The sequence below is a fragment of the Cervus canadensis genome, chromosome 2 (genome assembly GCF_019320065.1).
Source record: "Cervus canadensis isolate Bull #8, Minnesota chromosome 2, ASM1932006v1, whole genome shotgun sequence".
Classification (NCBI taxonomy): domain Eukaryota; kingdom Metazoa; phylum Chordata; class Mammalia; order Artiodactyla; family Cervidae; genus Cervus; species Cervus canadensis.
In genome coordinates, this window is record NC_057387.1 from 108126711 (window position 1) to 108142261 (window position 15551).

Consider the following 15551-nt stretch of genomic DNA (forward strand, 5'->3'; position numbering starts at 1 on the left):
ACTTTCCATGATGACATTGCTTAACTTGCTCAATGGCTAAGGGCAGGTGCTTATTAGCCATGAAAAGATTTACCCGAGAGGTGGTTAAAGGGACAGATTCCTTGGCCCCCGCCTCCCAGAGAGTCTGATGTTGTGAGTCTAGAGTGGGGTCTAGAATCTGTATCTGTTTAAGCAGCATCTCTTAGACACTCAGACATCCTCTTCTCTTTCCTAAGTCCATGCCGTAGGTTGAATGTAGTCCAAAGTGTGGCCGGCGATGCTGGGTCCTGGTGCTCATGGGTGGGGCTTCTTTAGGGATCGAGCACAGGATGAAAAATTTATTCAGAGCCTCTGTTCTCCTCTCTTGTTGGCAGGTGCCTGGATTCTCACTGGAGGCACCCACTATGGGCTGATGAAATTCATTGGGGAGGTGGTGAGAGATAACACCATCAGCAGGAATTCAGAGGAGAATATCGTGGCCATTGGCATCGCCGCTTGGGGCATGGTCTCCAACAGGGACACCCTCATCAGGAATTGTGATGTGGAGGTATGGGCAGGACATGAGGAGGTCTGCGGGATCACAGGGGACAGTGACCCTGGCATGGGGCTCTGGGATCCCATCAACTCATAGGAAGTTGGCCTTACACGGTTCCTTTGGAACCTCAGGAGTTAAAAACAAGGATGACATAATCAAAGGAGTTCTGTGAAGGAGTTACCGATGGATGTGTTTTGTTCATGAAAATGTGTTCCCAGCAAGTCCTGTTAGAGTCAGATCTTTAGTTTTTTATTCTCTGGTACTAAGTCTTAGGACAAAGAATCTATTTAATTGCCTCTTTTCATGATCCTGTAACTGTGTGCTCCTCAAGAGCTAAGACTCCATTTTATTCATTTTCTAATCCCTAGACCCTGGCATAGGTCTTGACATATGATGGATTCTAGACAAATATGTTTATATCAATATCTACCTTTACCATATCTACACACACACAAATATATATGTCTGGACACACACACACATATGTCTGGACACACACACACACACACACTTTCCTGAATGCTATCAGTTTCAATGAATTTATACAAAAGAGCACAGGGCGATGGAACAAGAACTAGATTGAGAATCTGGTTCTTACACTGCCACTGGTCATTTATGTGACAATAAGCACATGATCCAACTATTTTGAACCTTCATTTACTCATATTTAAAATGATGGCCTGAACTATAAGATCTCTAAGACCCTTCTGCACTTAGGAATCTGGAAAGAAGCATCAGTATAGTTGAACCCAAAGAGTCAGCCTTCCGTGAACCTATAAAGATGTCATCAGGCATTTTGGCCAACAAGCAAGTCCCAAAGACAAGTTTCTGTGTGCTTTTCAGGGATATTTTTCAGCTCAGTACATTATGGATGACTTCAAGAGAGACCCTCTGTACATCCTGGACAACAACCATACCCACCTGCTGCTCGTGGACAACGGCTGCCATGGGCACCCCACCGTGGAGGCCAAGCTCCGGAATCAGCTGGAGAAGTACATCTCCGAGCGCACGATTCAAGGTCAGTGTTTATGAGATGGGATGTTAGAAAAACATATGAACAAAAGTGGCAACAGCAGCATCAACAATAGCTCCCAGTTGTCGAGTGAAGCCTGGCAAACCCATCCTATTAGATGCTCTGCTGCCAAAGAAGAGCCGTTGTATCTCTTCTTTAATATACTAGAAATACTTCTGCCCATATGATAGGTACCCTCCAATGTGTTGGAACATTGATGAATGCTGCCTTGTCCCACTCTGGTTTGGCAATAAATAGACCTGCTGTCCATTCTGCTTGACAACATTTAAAACCTGGTAAAATTCACAGTAGCAAATTGCACTGATGAAGCAATGGGATTTGCTAGAGTAGAAGTGATAAAAAACCAACCCACTAGCTTAGCAGTTAGATGATTTACTTTGAATGTTGGCTATTTCTCTATACCATTGTTGTTTAGTCACTAAGTCCCGTCCAACTCTTTTGTGACCCCATGGACTGTAGAATGCCAGGCTCCTCTGCATTCTACAGAGGAGAATGCAGGAAACATGGAATTTTCCAGGCAAGAATACTGGAGTGAGTGGCCATTTCCATCTCTTAAGTGATTTTCCTGACCCGGGGATTGAACTCGTGTCCCCTACTCTTTACCACTGAGCCAACCAAAACCACCTAAAACATTGGTTTCAGGGGGAGAATGCAACCATTGAGTGAAAGCCTTTATTTGCTATGGAAAGTGATAAATACTGTCTTCCTACTGCTGAGCTATTGGTGGTGAGATGTGTCCTGTTGTGGAACCAGATTGCCTCATGATCTAGTGACAGTCTCCATCACAGAGACTTGTTGGAGATAATCTCGATCTTTTCTTTTCTCAATGGGAAGTCTGTGGCGGAAGACACTTATATACAGTCATCTCTTTGGAGAAAACACATAGTTATGCAAATTTTTCACACACTTGAGAAAGCATAGATTATGCAAATGAGTGGAAGTGTAATTATTGTTAGGATAAATTTGAACCTGGCTTAATATATATTCAGTTCAGTTTGGTTCAGTTGCTCGTTTGTGTCCGACCCTTTGCAACCCCATGGACTGCAGCACTCCCAGCTTCCCTGTCCATCACCAACTCCCAGAACCTGCTCAAACTCATGTCCATTGAGTTGGTGATGCCATCCAACCATATCATCCTCTGTTGTCCCCTTCTCCTGCCTTCAATCTTTCCCAGCATCAGGGTCTTTTCCAATGAGTTGGTTCTTCGCATCAGGTGGCCAAAGTATTGGTGCTTCAGCTTTAGCATCAGTCCTTCCAATGAATGTCCAGGACTGATTTCCTTTAGTATTCGCTGGTTTGATCTCCTCGCAGTCCAAAATATTTATTAGCAAAAGTCAATCATTCACAGACTTTATCATTTTAAATATTAGTAAAAAATTGCAGTGTGACCCATGTCATGGTTTGGAGCCCAGAGATGATCCATTTTGATCAACTGATTGTCAAGTTCATTAGGTCTGCAGCCAGCACCCCTACCCTGGGCTCAAGGGGCAGAAGTTCCCTTGAGGTAGGTGAGTATTTCTGATGAGCCCAAAATATATTTTATGTTTTATATTTTACAGATTCCAACTACGGTGGCAAGATCCCCATTGTGTGTTTTGCCCAAGGAGGTGGGAAAGAGACTTTGAAAGTGAGTCTTGGTTTGGTTTTCTAGAAGATCAGTCAACAAGTTGGCTCAACCAGTCTGCATTTTCAGGGTTTGGGGGGCTCACCTAATCTAATCTGATTGCTTTCTTTTCTACAGCAAGTAAGTGGCATTTTTCCAATCACACAGTGTGTTGCCCTAACAGACTTATGTTGTTTCCTCAGCTGAGAAGATTTAGGAAGAGACTTTGTAGCAACAGGAATAGTCTGTGTACTTGCTGTTGGCTTTGGCCATCAACCAGCCAAATAGGAGGGCTTGACATGAACTCACAAGACTCAGGGATGGTAACCAACACGCATGTTGGAAAACCATGGCCACCCTGTGATCACACACACCTAGAATCACACGAAATTTCTGGCAGAGTTAGTTGGAATCATAATCTAATGCTTCTCTTTGTTTATTATTTTCTGTAACAATGATCCATTTATTTATTCCTTCATGAGCAGGTATTTGTTAAGTACCTTCTATGAGACCTACTGTTGAAAACATTATTAAATAAAGATTTTTCAGGGAAAGACTTTTCAGAGAAAAATTAGAGATTTTTTTGCAGCGTGAAATAGTCAGTATGGAAATGCCTGAAGAGGCAGTCATATTACAGAGGAAGAGAGATGGAGAAAAAGTAACTGAAGGTGGTTACATTTATTGTCACTCAGATTTTAGATTTAGAATTAAGGTTTCCAGGGAGGTTCTGCTTGTCTAGAGTATTGCATTTCTGTAGCATTTCCCTCAAAGTCTGTTCAGCCAGTTCGCAACCCACAGATGCTACAGGAGAGAGGAAAGAGGAGAGAGGGAGGAGAGACTGCCCATTGAGCTCTTCATCCTTCAGCTCACTCTCCTATCACCCCCACTCCTGCCCCAGCACGGCCCCGACACCCACCTTTGGCACAGGTAGGGAGGTGAAGATGGATCCCAGCCTGATCTGATGAAAGCTCCACACTCTATGAGCAACGTCTTCTCTAAGGGAGACAGCATTCCTGGCTAAAGGAAGGGGCATCGCAGTGTCTCCTGTGCTCACGTGTACATCACTTTGTCTTGTTGTCTAGTGATTAAAATTCTTCAGACCTGATTCCCTTATGCTGGTCTCTGTGGTTTTTATCAAGGAAATAAAAGTATGGTAGGTGTCTATCCAGAAAGCAAATACATTTTTCTTTTCTTTACATAAAAGGAGAAAAGAAAATTATTTGAGGAGGGAAATATGTGAGTCAAAAAAGTGTGCCAGCTCCTGGGAAGGTATTTTCATACCTTAAAACTATGCATATTATTCACCTCTGTCATATAAGCCATCAATGAAAATGTTGAGTATCATCTTAAGAGTTGTCATTCGAATCTATGATGTCAACATTTGGAATGATCAGTTTTGTATAGAGGGATATTTTGAAGCACTTATTTGTGGGAAACTTGCCAGTCGCACGTGTCCTTACTATGGAATTTGATACTAACACAGGACGTAAGACAGCTGGCTTGCATTTCTGATTCTTAAAGCGGTTGCAACTATTTGCTTTGCTTCTGATTGAAAATGAACCTCCCCTGCCCCCACAGAAGGATACAGTGCAGAGTTGTGTCCATGTGATTTGTTCACCACCTTGATTAGAACCTCCGTCCGGGGCCGGGTTCTGTTGATCCTCTGGTCGACTCTTAGCTCCCTTCTCGCAGGCCATCAATACCTCCGTCAAAAGTAAAATCCCCTGCGTGGTGGTGGAAGGCTCGGGGCAGATTGCCGATGTGATCGCGAGCCTGGTGGAGGTGGAGGATGTCCTGACGTCATCCATCATCAAGGAGAAGCTGGTGCGCTTCCTGCCCCGCACGGTGTCCCGGCTGCCTGAGGAGGAGACCGAGAGCTGGATCCGATGGGTGAGTGGTGGGGGGGGTAAGTTCACGGGAAGGGAGGGGCGGGCGTCTTCACTGCCAGCCTCCACTAGCAGCTCTGGGTGTTTATACTTTCTCAGTGACTTTGAAACTGCACTCCAGCCCAAACAGGTTTTTTTCCTTGGAAACTGAAGCTCCCATACATTAAGTGACTTGCCTAGTCTCCATACCTCATAAGGTGTAGCGGATGGGGCTTAAATTCCAGTCCGCCTGGTTTCAAAGCTGATACTCCTTCTTTCATACTCTGCCAATAAGCATTGAGCTTCTGTGTCTTGTATCAGCAGTGGGGGGTGAGGGGGTGGGGGTTGGGGGGTGGGGGGTGAAATCCCTGTGATGATGTTTTAGAAATGCAGATTCTAAATCAAATCTGTATCTAGTGGAGAAGCTGTTACTACAGAAAGATTGCCTTTCTAAGTTAACTGGCCTGTGATTCATTCATAATCTCTCATCTTTCCTATTGGATCATGTAAGAAATGTGTACTGATTGAAATATCTCTGGCTTCTTATTGCTAAGCCAGTAAAGTATCTTAACATAGTGCTCTGCTTTCTCCCCTTTCTCTCTGGATCATGCCTGGTGTTGACTTGAAATGCCTTTCATCTTGTTGACTGTTCAGTTTGTGATAGAGTTCACGTTGATAGGAGTGGGGGCATTCCCATCAGCTCATTTGAAAATGGCCTTCGATCTTTGGGTATTCTTAGGAGCCTGTGCTGCCACTTGGAAAGTTTTCCATAAAGGAAATAACAGGATGTAGACAGCAAGAGTTATTTTAATCATGGAACCCATTTCATCATTAGAGTGAAAGGCTGAATTTAGTATAAATAGTTTTCATAAGTTCTTTAATTAGCTTGGTATTTCAGCAGCATTTTGTTGTGGAAGAACCTTGAAGTGTCAAATTTGGCAAACTGAAATCTTGGAGTAGTGAAGACAATCTTGCTCATGGTAGCATTTGTCATTGTGTTTTTTTCTTTTATCGAAGCATAGTTGATTTACAATATTGTGTTCATTTCAGGTATACAGCAAAGTGATTCGTATCTCTATCTATCTATCTATCTATCTATCTATCTATCTATCTATCTATCTATCTATCTATCTATCTATCTATCTATGCTGTGCCCATTTGCTCAATCATGTCTGACTCTTTTGTGACCTCATGGACTGTAGCCCACTAAGCTCCTCTGTCCATGGGATTTTCCAAGCAAGAATACTGGAGTGGGTTGCCATTCCCTTCTTCAGGGGATCCTCTCAACATAGGGATCAAACCTTCATCTCTTACATTGGCAGGCAGATTCTTTACCACTGAGCCACAGGGGAAGCTCAGAGATAAATATTTATAAATATATATAGAAATACATGTATGTGCATGTATGTTGAGTTGCTTTAATTTTGTCCTACTCTTTGCGACCCTATGGAGCATAGCCCGCCAGGCTCTTCTATCCATGGGATTCTCCGGGCAAGAATACTGGAGTGGGTTGCCATGCCCTCCTCCAGGGGATCTACCTGACCCAGGGATCAAACCCGTGTCTCTAATATCTCCTGCACTGGCAGGCAGGTCCTTTACCACTAGGGCCATCTGGGAAGCCCCATATATGTAACTTTCTTTTGCAGATTCTTTTTCATTACAGATTACAAGATACTGAATATAGTTCCCTGTGCTAAACAGTAAACCCTTGTTTATTTTATATAGAGTACTGTGTATTGGTCTTTGTCCTTATTTAAAGCAAGCATGAACAAATCAAATTCTGGTAAATAATGAGAAAAATCAAGCCTACCATCGAGGCTGCCAGGTACTCAATATTAAATGAACAAACAGCGAGACCCTCTTGGCTTTATTTAATTTCACATGACTGGGCAGTTAGGTGATGATCCAGGGAAGGTACGACAGGACCAAAGTGACCAGGACACAAGTCCTTTCTGGATTAAGCTTCACTACTAAGACTCAGAATTAGAAGATGCAGCTGCGTCTTCTTCCCACACCTGAGAGTCTCTGTTGGTGCTGAATGATGCTCTGTCCAACAAACGCTCAGGTGATGTTCCTACTTGAGGTGCTGCGTTTTGCAGATTTTGCTAGAAAGGGTAAAGCTGGTGGTTTTCTGTGAAAGTTCTTGCTGGGATTTGCTTGTATCTTGTTCAAGTCCGGTTGGGATGAATAGAGTGATATCAGCTTCATTGATGATGAAGGCCAAGTTGAAAGATGCAGCTTAGGGGTGCAGCCACCACAGACCTCCTTATGCTGAGCCCCAGAATGAGACAGATGAACCCACCCAGACAGAGGCAGCCCTGGAGGATTGCCGGCCCGCTGTCAGGTGACACTTGTGGTGACAGCTGACACTAGATCTCTAGCACGCTGCAAGGAGCAGATCCCAACGAAGAAGCAGGAGGGGGCTGGCTGGGTAAGGCCAAAGTTGGCAGTTGCCTATGTCACTCCCCAACCCCGAGCCAGTCGAGGTAGTGGTGAAGAATCCGCCTGCCAGTGTAGGAAAGGCAGGAGACATGGATTCAATCCCTGGGTTGGGAAGATACTGTAGAGAAGGAAATGGCAGCTCACTCCAGTATTCTTGCCTGGAGAATCCCATGGACAGAGGAGCCTGGCGGGCCACAGTCCATGGGATCGCAAAGAGTTGGACATGGCTGAACATGCACACACACAAACACCCTGAATACCCAGGAGCCTGATTTGAATAGAGTGCCCTCTGGGTGAAAATATGTGGGTGAGAGAAATACATATAACCCACAGTGGTTATTTCCGGTTCCCAATATATTCAGACCTAAACAGTTTGAGTCATTTCAAACATATCAAGGGAGCAACCCCAAAGCATAGATACAAACCTGAGACTTTGTGTGTTGAGCAATGTCCTCAAGGTAGTTTCCTGTGATGGATGGAAGAAATTCAGTGGTCAGTTCAAGGATGCTCGCAGACAGAGGAATAGACAACTCTTAACTCACTCGTCAAAGATGGCCCTGGGTCCATTCCACTGACTTTCCTCTTATTCCTCATGCACATTGATTGTAGAGTCCAGACAAGGTCATGTCCAAAGGGCCATGCCACTGTATGGGTCCCCATACCCTTTATGAAGGATTTTTTTTAAAGTTTTTTTTTTTTTTTTGATGTGGGCCATTTTTTAAAAAAAGTCTTTATTGAATTTGTTATAATATTGTTTCTGTTTTACGTTTTGGTGTTTTGGCTGCGAGGTATGTGGATCTTAGCTACCCAACCAGGGACTGAATCTGCACCCCTTGCATTGGAAGGTGAAGTCTAAACCACTGGACCACCAGGGAAGTCCCTTTATGAAGGGTTTTGATTTTCTGCTTCAAGAAAACTGCTACAGAAAGTCACGTGAAGCAGACTAAATGTCAGACACATTTCACTTTCTATGATTATTTTGCCCTTTCTGGGGTGCATATCTAATTCATATTCATATGCTAATGATTTACCATAATTATAATCATGTCAATCAGAAGACATACATCCATAATAAAAATTAGCCTGGCATTTTAATTATGCATGTATATGGGGTTTGGCAGTTGGTAGAGATTTCCCAAAAGACAAAGCTTGAGAGTGGAATTATTAATGAATGAATGTATACATTCAGTCAAATATTCGTTGAGTAGCCTCTCAGGGTAATTGTGGGTGGCCTCACTGGTCATGTGGACAAGCATCCCCTAAGCCTGGCCTCACAGTTTCTCATCCTTCTCAAGAGACACCATATACTTGCCCCCTGGGACCAGGCCCTGCTCCCCTACCAGGGTTTCTCATAGTTCTCTACTCTGCCTTCTCCTACCTGCTCAAGAACTTGACCCTTCAGGGTCTCCCAGCCTGCCAGCCAACCTGGTATCATTCATTTCCAACACTTGCATTTATTCAGTAGTAATTTATTGAGCGCATACTGATGCCTGATCCTGGAACAGACATTTCAGAAAGAAGGGTATTCAACAAAGAGTGCTTGTCCTCAGAGAGAAAACAGAAATTGGGGAAAAAAAATTCCTGTGGCATGATTACAGAACAGTGCAGTGTTTAATTTCACACCAGAAAAGGGAGTTTTGAAGAAAGTTAGCAGCGTGGATGCGCTGGGCTTGAGCCAAGGGAGCCTGGCCTGGTGTGGGAGGCCTTTCAGCGGAGGGCTTCTCAGAGGAGGTGATGTGGGAGCTGAGATCTGAGTGATGGGTGAGGGTCAAGGGTGAGGGCTGGGCTTGTTTGGGGCACAGCTCCTGAGACTCGAGGTAAGCTCGGCTCCCCAAGGGACTGAAAGATGGCGATGAGGGTGGATGCTTTTGGGTGGAGACTGTGGGACTTAGGAGGGGCCAGGCCAGGGAGTCCTTGACCACTGTCTAGAGTTTTGGTCTTGCTTAGGTGTGTCAGGAAGTCACCGAGGGGTTTGAGGCAGGGTGAGGTGTGATCTGAGTATGTTTCAGTTGAGGTCACAGAGGCTGCAGTTGGGGGTCAGGATTCTAGGGGGGTCAGAGTATGGGTGGGCGCCCCTGCAGAGTCTCTGGGTTCCATCCATTTGCTCTGTATCCATGCTCATCTTCTCCTTCTTCCTTTTCATTCCAAAGGAAAAGTTTTCTCGGCCCTTCTGTGCTGCCCACACCCAGCTGACCCCAGAATCTTGGGACCTGGACCCATCCTCACCTGTCATTTCTGGCCAGACCCCTTTCCTTTGCATGAACTTTGCAGCCAGTGTGGTGAGAGGACCCTTCCTTTCCTGCCATCAGCCCCTCTCCCTCTCCGTCAAACTCACTGTGGTCTGTGCTTTCCTGCAGTTTTCATCTATTTCCTCATCACCCTCAGATGCCTTTTGAACGAAGCCCTTGAACACCACCTTTCCTAGGAAACTGCAACCTTAAGGTCACCTCCTAAAGTCAGTATTCCAGGGCTCTCCTTTTTCTTTTTGAAAAATTGAACTCAAGTTATAATACTGTGTTCTATCAGGTATACAGCCAAGTGATTCAATCAGGTATACAGCCGAGTGATTCAATTATATAAATGCATATATAAATATATATACTTATTATTGTTGCTGTTCAGTCGCCCAGTCGTGGCTGACTCTTTGTGACCCCGTGGACTGCAGCACGCCAGGCCTCTCTGTCCTTCACCATCTTCTGGAGCTTTCCCAAATTCATGTTTATTGCATCGGTGATGCTGTCCAGCCATCTCATCCTCTGATGCCCTCTTCTCCTTCTGCCCTCGATCTTTCCTAGCATTGGGGACTTTTCCAGAGAGTCAGCTGTTCGAATCAGATGACCAAAATACTGGAGCTTCAGCTTCAGCATCAGTCCTTCCAGTGAATATTCAGGGTTGATCTCCCTTAAGATCGACTGGTTTGATCCCCTTGCTATCCAAGGAGCTCTCAAGGGTCTGCTCCAGCAACACAATTTGAAGGCATTAATTCTTTGGTGTTCTACCTTCTTTGTGGTCCAGCTCTTACAACCGTACATGACCACTGGGAAGACCATAGCCTTGACTCTGTGGACCTTTGTCAGCAGAGTGATGTCTCTGCTTTTCTAAGTTTGTCATCGCTTTCCTGCCAAGAAGCCATTCTGATTTCACAGTTGCAGTCACTGTCCTCAGTGATTTTGGAGCCCAGGAAGAGGAAATGTGTCACTACTTCTGCATATTCCCTTTCTGTTTGCCATGCAGTAATGGGGCCAGATGTCATGATCTTAGATTTTTAAATATTTAATCTTAAGCCGGCTCTTTCACTCCCCTCCTTCATCCTCACCGAGAGGCTCTTTAGTTCCTCTTTGCTTTCTGCGATTGGAGTGCTATCATCTGCATACCTGAAGTTGTTGATGTTTCTCCCGCCTTTCTTTATTCCGGTTTGTAACTCATCCAGCCCGGCATTTCTGATGATGTGCTCAGCGTATAGGTTAAACAAACAGGGTGACAGCAGACAGCCCTGTCCTACTCGTTTCTCGATCTTGAACCAATCAGTTGTTCATACAGGGTTCTAACAGTTGCTTCTTGACCCACATACGGGTTTCTCAGGAGACGGGTAAGATGGTCTGGTATTCCCACCCCTCTTAAGAGCTGTCTATAGTTTGTCATGATTTACATGATCGAAAGCTTTAGCATAGTTGATGAACAGAGACAGATGGTTTTCTGTACGTATATATGTACACACATATATTTTTATGTAAAGAATATGTATATATTATTTTTCAGATTCTTTTCCATTATAAGACATTACAGGGAATTCCCTGGTGGTCCTGTGGCTAAGACTCTGTACTCCCAATGCAGGGGTCCTGGGTTCAATCCCTGGTCAGGGAACTGGATCCTACATGCCACCACTAAGACCAAGAACAGCCAAATAAATAAAAATAAATATATATTCAAAAAAGACAAGATATTGCATATAGTTCCCTGTGCTATACAGTAAATCCTTGTCATTTGGACAATCCTTGTTGTTTTGCATTTAGTAGCGTGTATCTGTTAATCCCATACTATTAATTTATCCGTCCCCTCCCCTTCCTCCTCTGGTAACCATAAATTTGTTTTCTATGTCTGTGAGTCTGTTTCTGTTTTCTAAATAAGCTTATTTGTATTATTTTTAGATTCCACATATAAGTGATATATTATTTGTCTTCCTCTGTCTTATTTCACTTAGTATGATAATCTCTAGGTCCATCCATGTTGCTGAAAATGGCATTATTTCATTCTTTTTTTATGACTAATATTCCTGTGTGTGTGTGTGTGTGTGTATTCACCCCATCTTCTTTGTCCGTTTATCTGTTGATGGTTGCTTATGACTTGGCTGTTGTAAGGAGTGCTACTATGAACACTGGAGTGCGTGTATCTTTTCAAATTAGGGTTTTCATCTTTTCTGAATATACACAAGGACGCTTTTTAGTTCACATCTTCATCCTCAACCTGACCTGAGGCTTCCCTCTCTGCCCAGCCAAGACTCTGTAGTTCCAGATCTTCATGTCCAAATGTTGCTGGGAAAACCCACCACCTTGAAGTCGGTGTAACCACAGCCAGACTCGCTTCCTCCTCTAGAGGGAGCTCTTCATTTTCAAGCTCCCTCCAAGTGGGCCTGAAACCTTAGAATCCGGAGGGGCTCTGCCTCTCCCTAGGCTTTTTTTTTTTAAAGTCTTTTATTGAATTTGTTATAATATAGCTTCTGCTTTATGTTTTTTGGTTTCGTTTTGTTTTTGGCTGTGAGGTATGTGGGATCTTATCTCCCTGACCAGGGATCGAACCTGCATCCCACCATTGGATTGCCAGGGAAGTCCTTCCCCCAGCTCATGAATCTTACAAAGTGTCTTAAAATTAAACATTACAGAGAATCACAAAGGAAAATATAGAGAATCCCTCATCTCTTTATTCAATCACCATGTTGTCTTGGCTTTTATTCACATTGAATTTTCTTTCCTATAGTCTAAGCCCTTAGGACTACACTTGGACAATTTCTGTGGTTTTTCTGTTCTTTTCCTGATTTATTCACTCATTCAATGATTGAGCGCCTACCACGTGTCACATACACACACACTCACACTCACCCCAGTCATTGTGTCTTGCAGCTTTCTGATAGATTCTTTTTGATATACGTGCCCTTATAGAAGCAGTGCTTTATGCTCATCATGGTCAAGGACTCACTATTTCAATTTAGAAATTAGATGCTATGAGTATGGGCACTGTAGAGGAGGGAAGGAAATCTGAAACATTCTTATAGGTGGTCTTTAAAAAAAAATGGAACAAGACTTTCCCCACCAAAAGAGAGAGAAATTTATACTCCTTGGGCCTGAAATCAGTTGGCTGACAATTCTGCTCTTTAAATCTTACCAGCTCAAAGAAATTCTCGAAAGTTCTCACCTACTAACAGTTATTAAAATGGAAGAAGCAGGGGATGAAATTGTGAGCAATGCAATCTCCTATGCATTGTACAAAGGTGAGTAAAAATAAATCTTCTAGAAATGTGACTTTCTGTGGTTTTTAATGGCTGGCATTTATTTTTTAAGCAGCTTTACTGGAAATATAATCTTGCATTTAATTTTGATTATCATAGGTTGAAAGTTAGAATAACTATTATAGACCTCCTTGGATGTATGTATTTAATAGAAGAAGAATTTTTATGTCATTAAAATATTGGTTAAATATGATCACAGTGCTTTCCAAAGAATTGTCTCTAATAGTGGTTTAAAACCTTTTTCTGAGCCTCAGACATCTGGGAGAATGTGATATAAGCTATGGACCTTTGTTCTAGTATTCCACATCTATGTAAACATATGCCCACACACTTCACACACACATAATTCTGCATTCAGTTTCAGGGGCTAACACATCTCCTGAAGCTTGTGAATGAACCTCAGTTTTAAATTCTCATGTGTGAACTTTGCTTGCTGAGAATCCCATCCAGATGGAATTACCTGAAGTAAATAGATCCTTGACAAAGACCGTGAGGAGTTGAGCCACCTGATTAATATCTGTAAAGTATGCAGAGCAGAGCAAGGCACCTCAGAAGTGTGTTTTAAGCATTAACTATTTATTAGAAACATTCTTGTCATACTTGTCAGAAATTTGGTTGTAAAGATATTTATTGAAATGGGGCTACATCTGTAGAGATACATAGATACAGAAAATAGTAGCTCTGGAAAAGACAAGTAGAACATTGCTATAATATAGCTCTTTATTTCATAGATTTAGATATAGTATAAGTCAGATGTGGCCCTGGAAATGTAATATTTATGGAATCTGGATCTATAGGAAAATATCAATATACCATAGTTATACTGTTAAGATATGGAATGGAAAGATATTATCACCTTAAATGACCTTCATCATATACTTTGGGACATAGAAAATATGGATAAGAATCAGTGAAAATAAAGTGTCAGTGAAATGACAGCTCTGAGTGTCTGATTCCTTAAAAAAAAATTTTTTTTTGTTTGGATCTGGACCATTTTTTAAAAACCTTTAATGAATATGTTATAATATTGCTTCTGCTTTTTATGTTTTGGTTTTTCGCCTGCAAAGCATGTGAGAATCTTAGCTTCTTGTCCAGGGATTGAACCCACACCCCCTGCACTGGAAGATAAAGTCTTAACCGCCGGACCACCAGTGAAGTCCCTCTGAGTGTCTGACTCTGAGAGAACATGTTTAGAATCTCCTTTGACAAATGGCTCTGATAACTGACCGTGTGGAATGGTCCTGATATTCTTGTTTCTGGGTGTTTGGTAAGTTGACTTTTCCCCGTCCTCTTACAGCCTTTAGCACCAATGAACAAGATAAGGATAACTGGAATGGGCAGCTTAAGCTCCTACTGGAGTGGAACCAGCTGGACATAGCCAACGATGAGATTTTCACCAACGACCGCCGATGGGAGGTAAATAAGAAGCCATCCTTGGTGATTCCAGTGGCAGGTCTAGTCCATTTCTTAGAAGGCCTTTGATGTTGAATCTTGTAATGGACGTTCTGTCTGGTGCATCTGTGTTGCTAAGACTCACTTTCTTCATCTTGCTGTTGTTCAGTCGCTAAGTAGTCTCCGACTCTTGGCGACGTCATGGACTGCAGCACGCCAAGCTTCCCTGTCCATCACTTTTCTCCCAGAGTTTGCTCAAACTCATGTCCATTGAGTCAGTGATGCCATCCAACCATCTCATCCTCTGCCGCCCCCTTCTCCTCCTGCCTTCAATTTTTCCCCGCATCAGGGTCTTTTCCAGTGAATTGGCTCTTCATATCAGGTGGCCAAAGTATTGGAGCTTCAGCTTTAGTATCAGTCCTTCCAGTGAATATTCAGGGTTGATTTCCTTTAGGATAGACTGGTTTGATCTCCTTGCTGTCCAAGGGACTCTCAAGAGTCTTCTCCAGCACTTCTTCATCTGTAGTATGGGATAATAACATTGACTTTGTAGGTTGGTTGTAAAGAGATAATAAAACTAAATATACTATAATGTAAGGTAACATCAAGCTACCCACATCAGCTAAAGTTTACAGCTTTTCAGCCATGCCATGAGAGGCAATTCTCCATCTGGGTGTAGAGGTGAAGATTTCCTCTTGGGGGAAATATATGCTCGACAGCAATACTCATTTTGTGCCATACTCCACCTTCCTAGCCAAATTCTAATGAGAAAATCATCAGACGTGAGATGCATAAGAGACAAATAGAACAAGTTGATTGAAGACATACAATGAATATCATAGAAAATTGGGCCTCCCCCAGGCAAACCTTTCCCTCTAGTATGGAAGTTGTATGTCCAGGAAATCTGTATTTTTTTCCAGTAAGCTGAGTTTTCTCGTTTAGAATTAATTTTTTTACATTTATTCAGCGGCACTGAGTCTTAGTTGCAGTATGTGGGATCTTTTGTTTCAGCATGGGAACTCTTAGTTGCAGGATCTAGTTCGCTGACCAGGGATCGAACTTAGGCCCCCTGCATTGGGAGCACAGAATCTTAACCACTGGACTACTTGGGAAGTCCCTCTCACTTAGAATTTGATGAGAGTCGTAAGGCTACGCTTTACAGCAGCATCCTCTTGTATACAACTAAACTGAGATCCACT

The 15551-nt window shown here is 43.0% G+C and overlaps 1 protein-coding gene across 1 annotated transcript in view; it reads left to right on the plus strand.

Moving 5' to 3' along the window:
* TRPM8 (transient receptor potential cation channel subfamily M member 8) overlaps positions 1-15551 on the plus strand; it is an 89109-nt gene that overhangs the window by 15646 nt on the left and 57912 nt on the right. Inside the window, exons 5-10 of the mRNA XM_043462048.1 lie at positions 354-526; positions 1358-1532; positions 3107-3174; positions 4843-5040; positions 12840-12942; positions 14258-14376. Coding sequence (XP_043317983.1) covers positions 354-526; positions 1358-1532; positions 3107-3174; positions 4843-5040; positions 12840-12942; positions 14258-14376 — 836 coding nt within the window. The remainder of the gene's footprint in view (positions 1-353; positions 527-1357; positions 1533-3106; positions 3175-4842; positions 5041-12839; positions 12943-14257; positions 14377-15551) is intronic.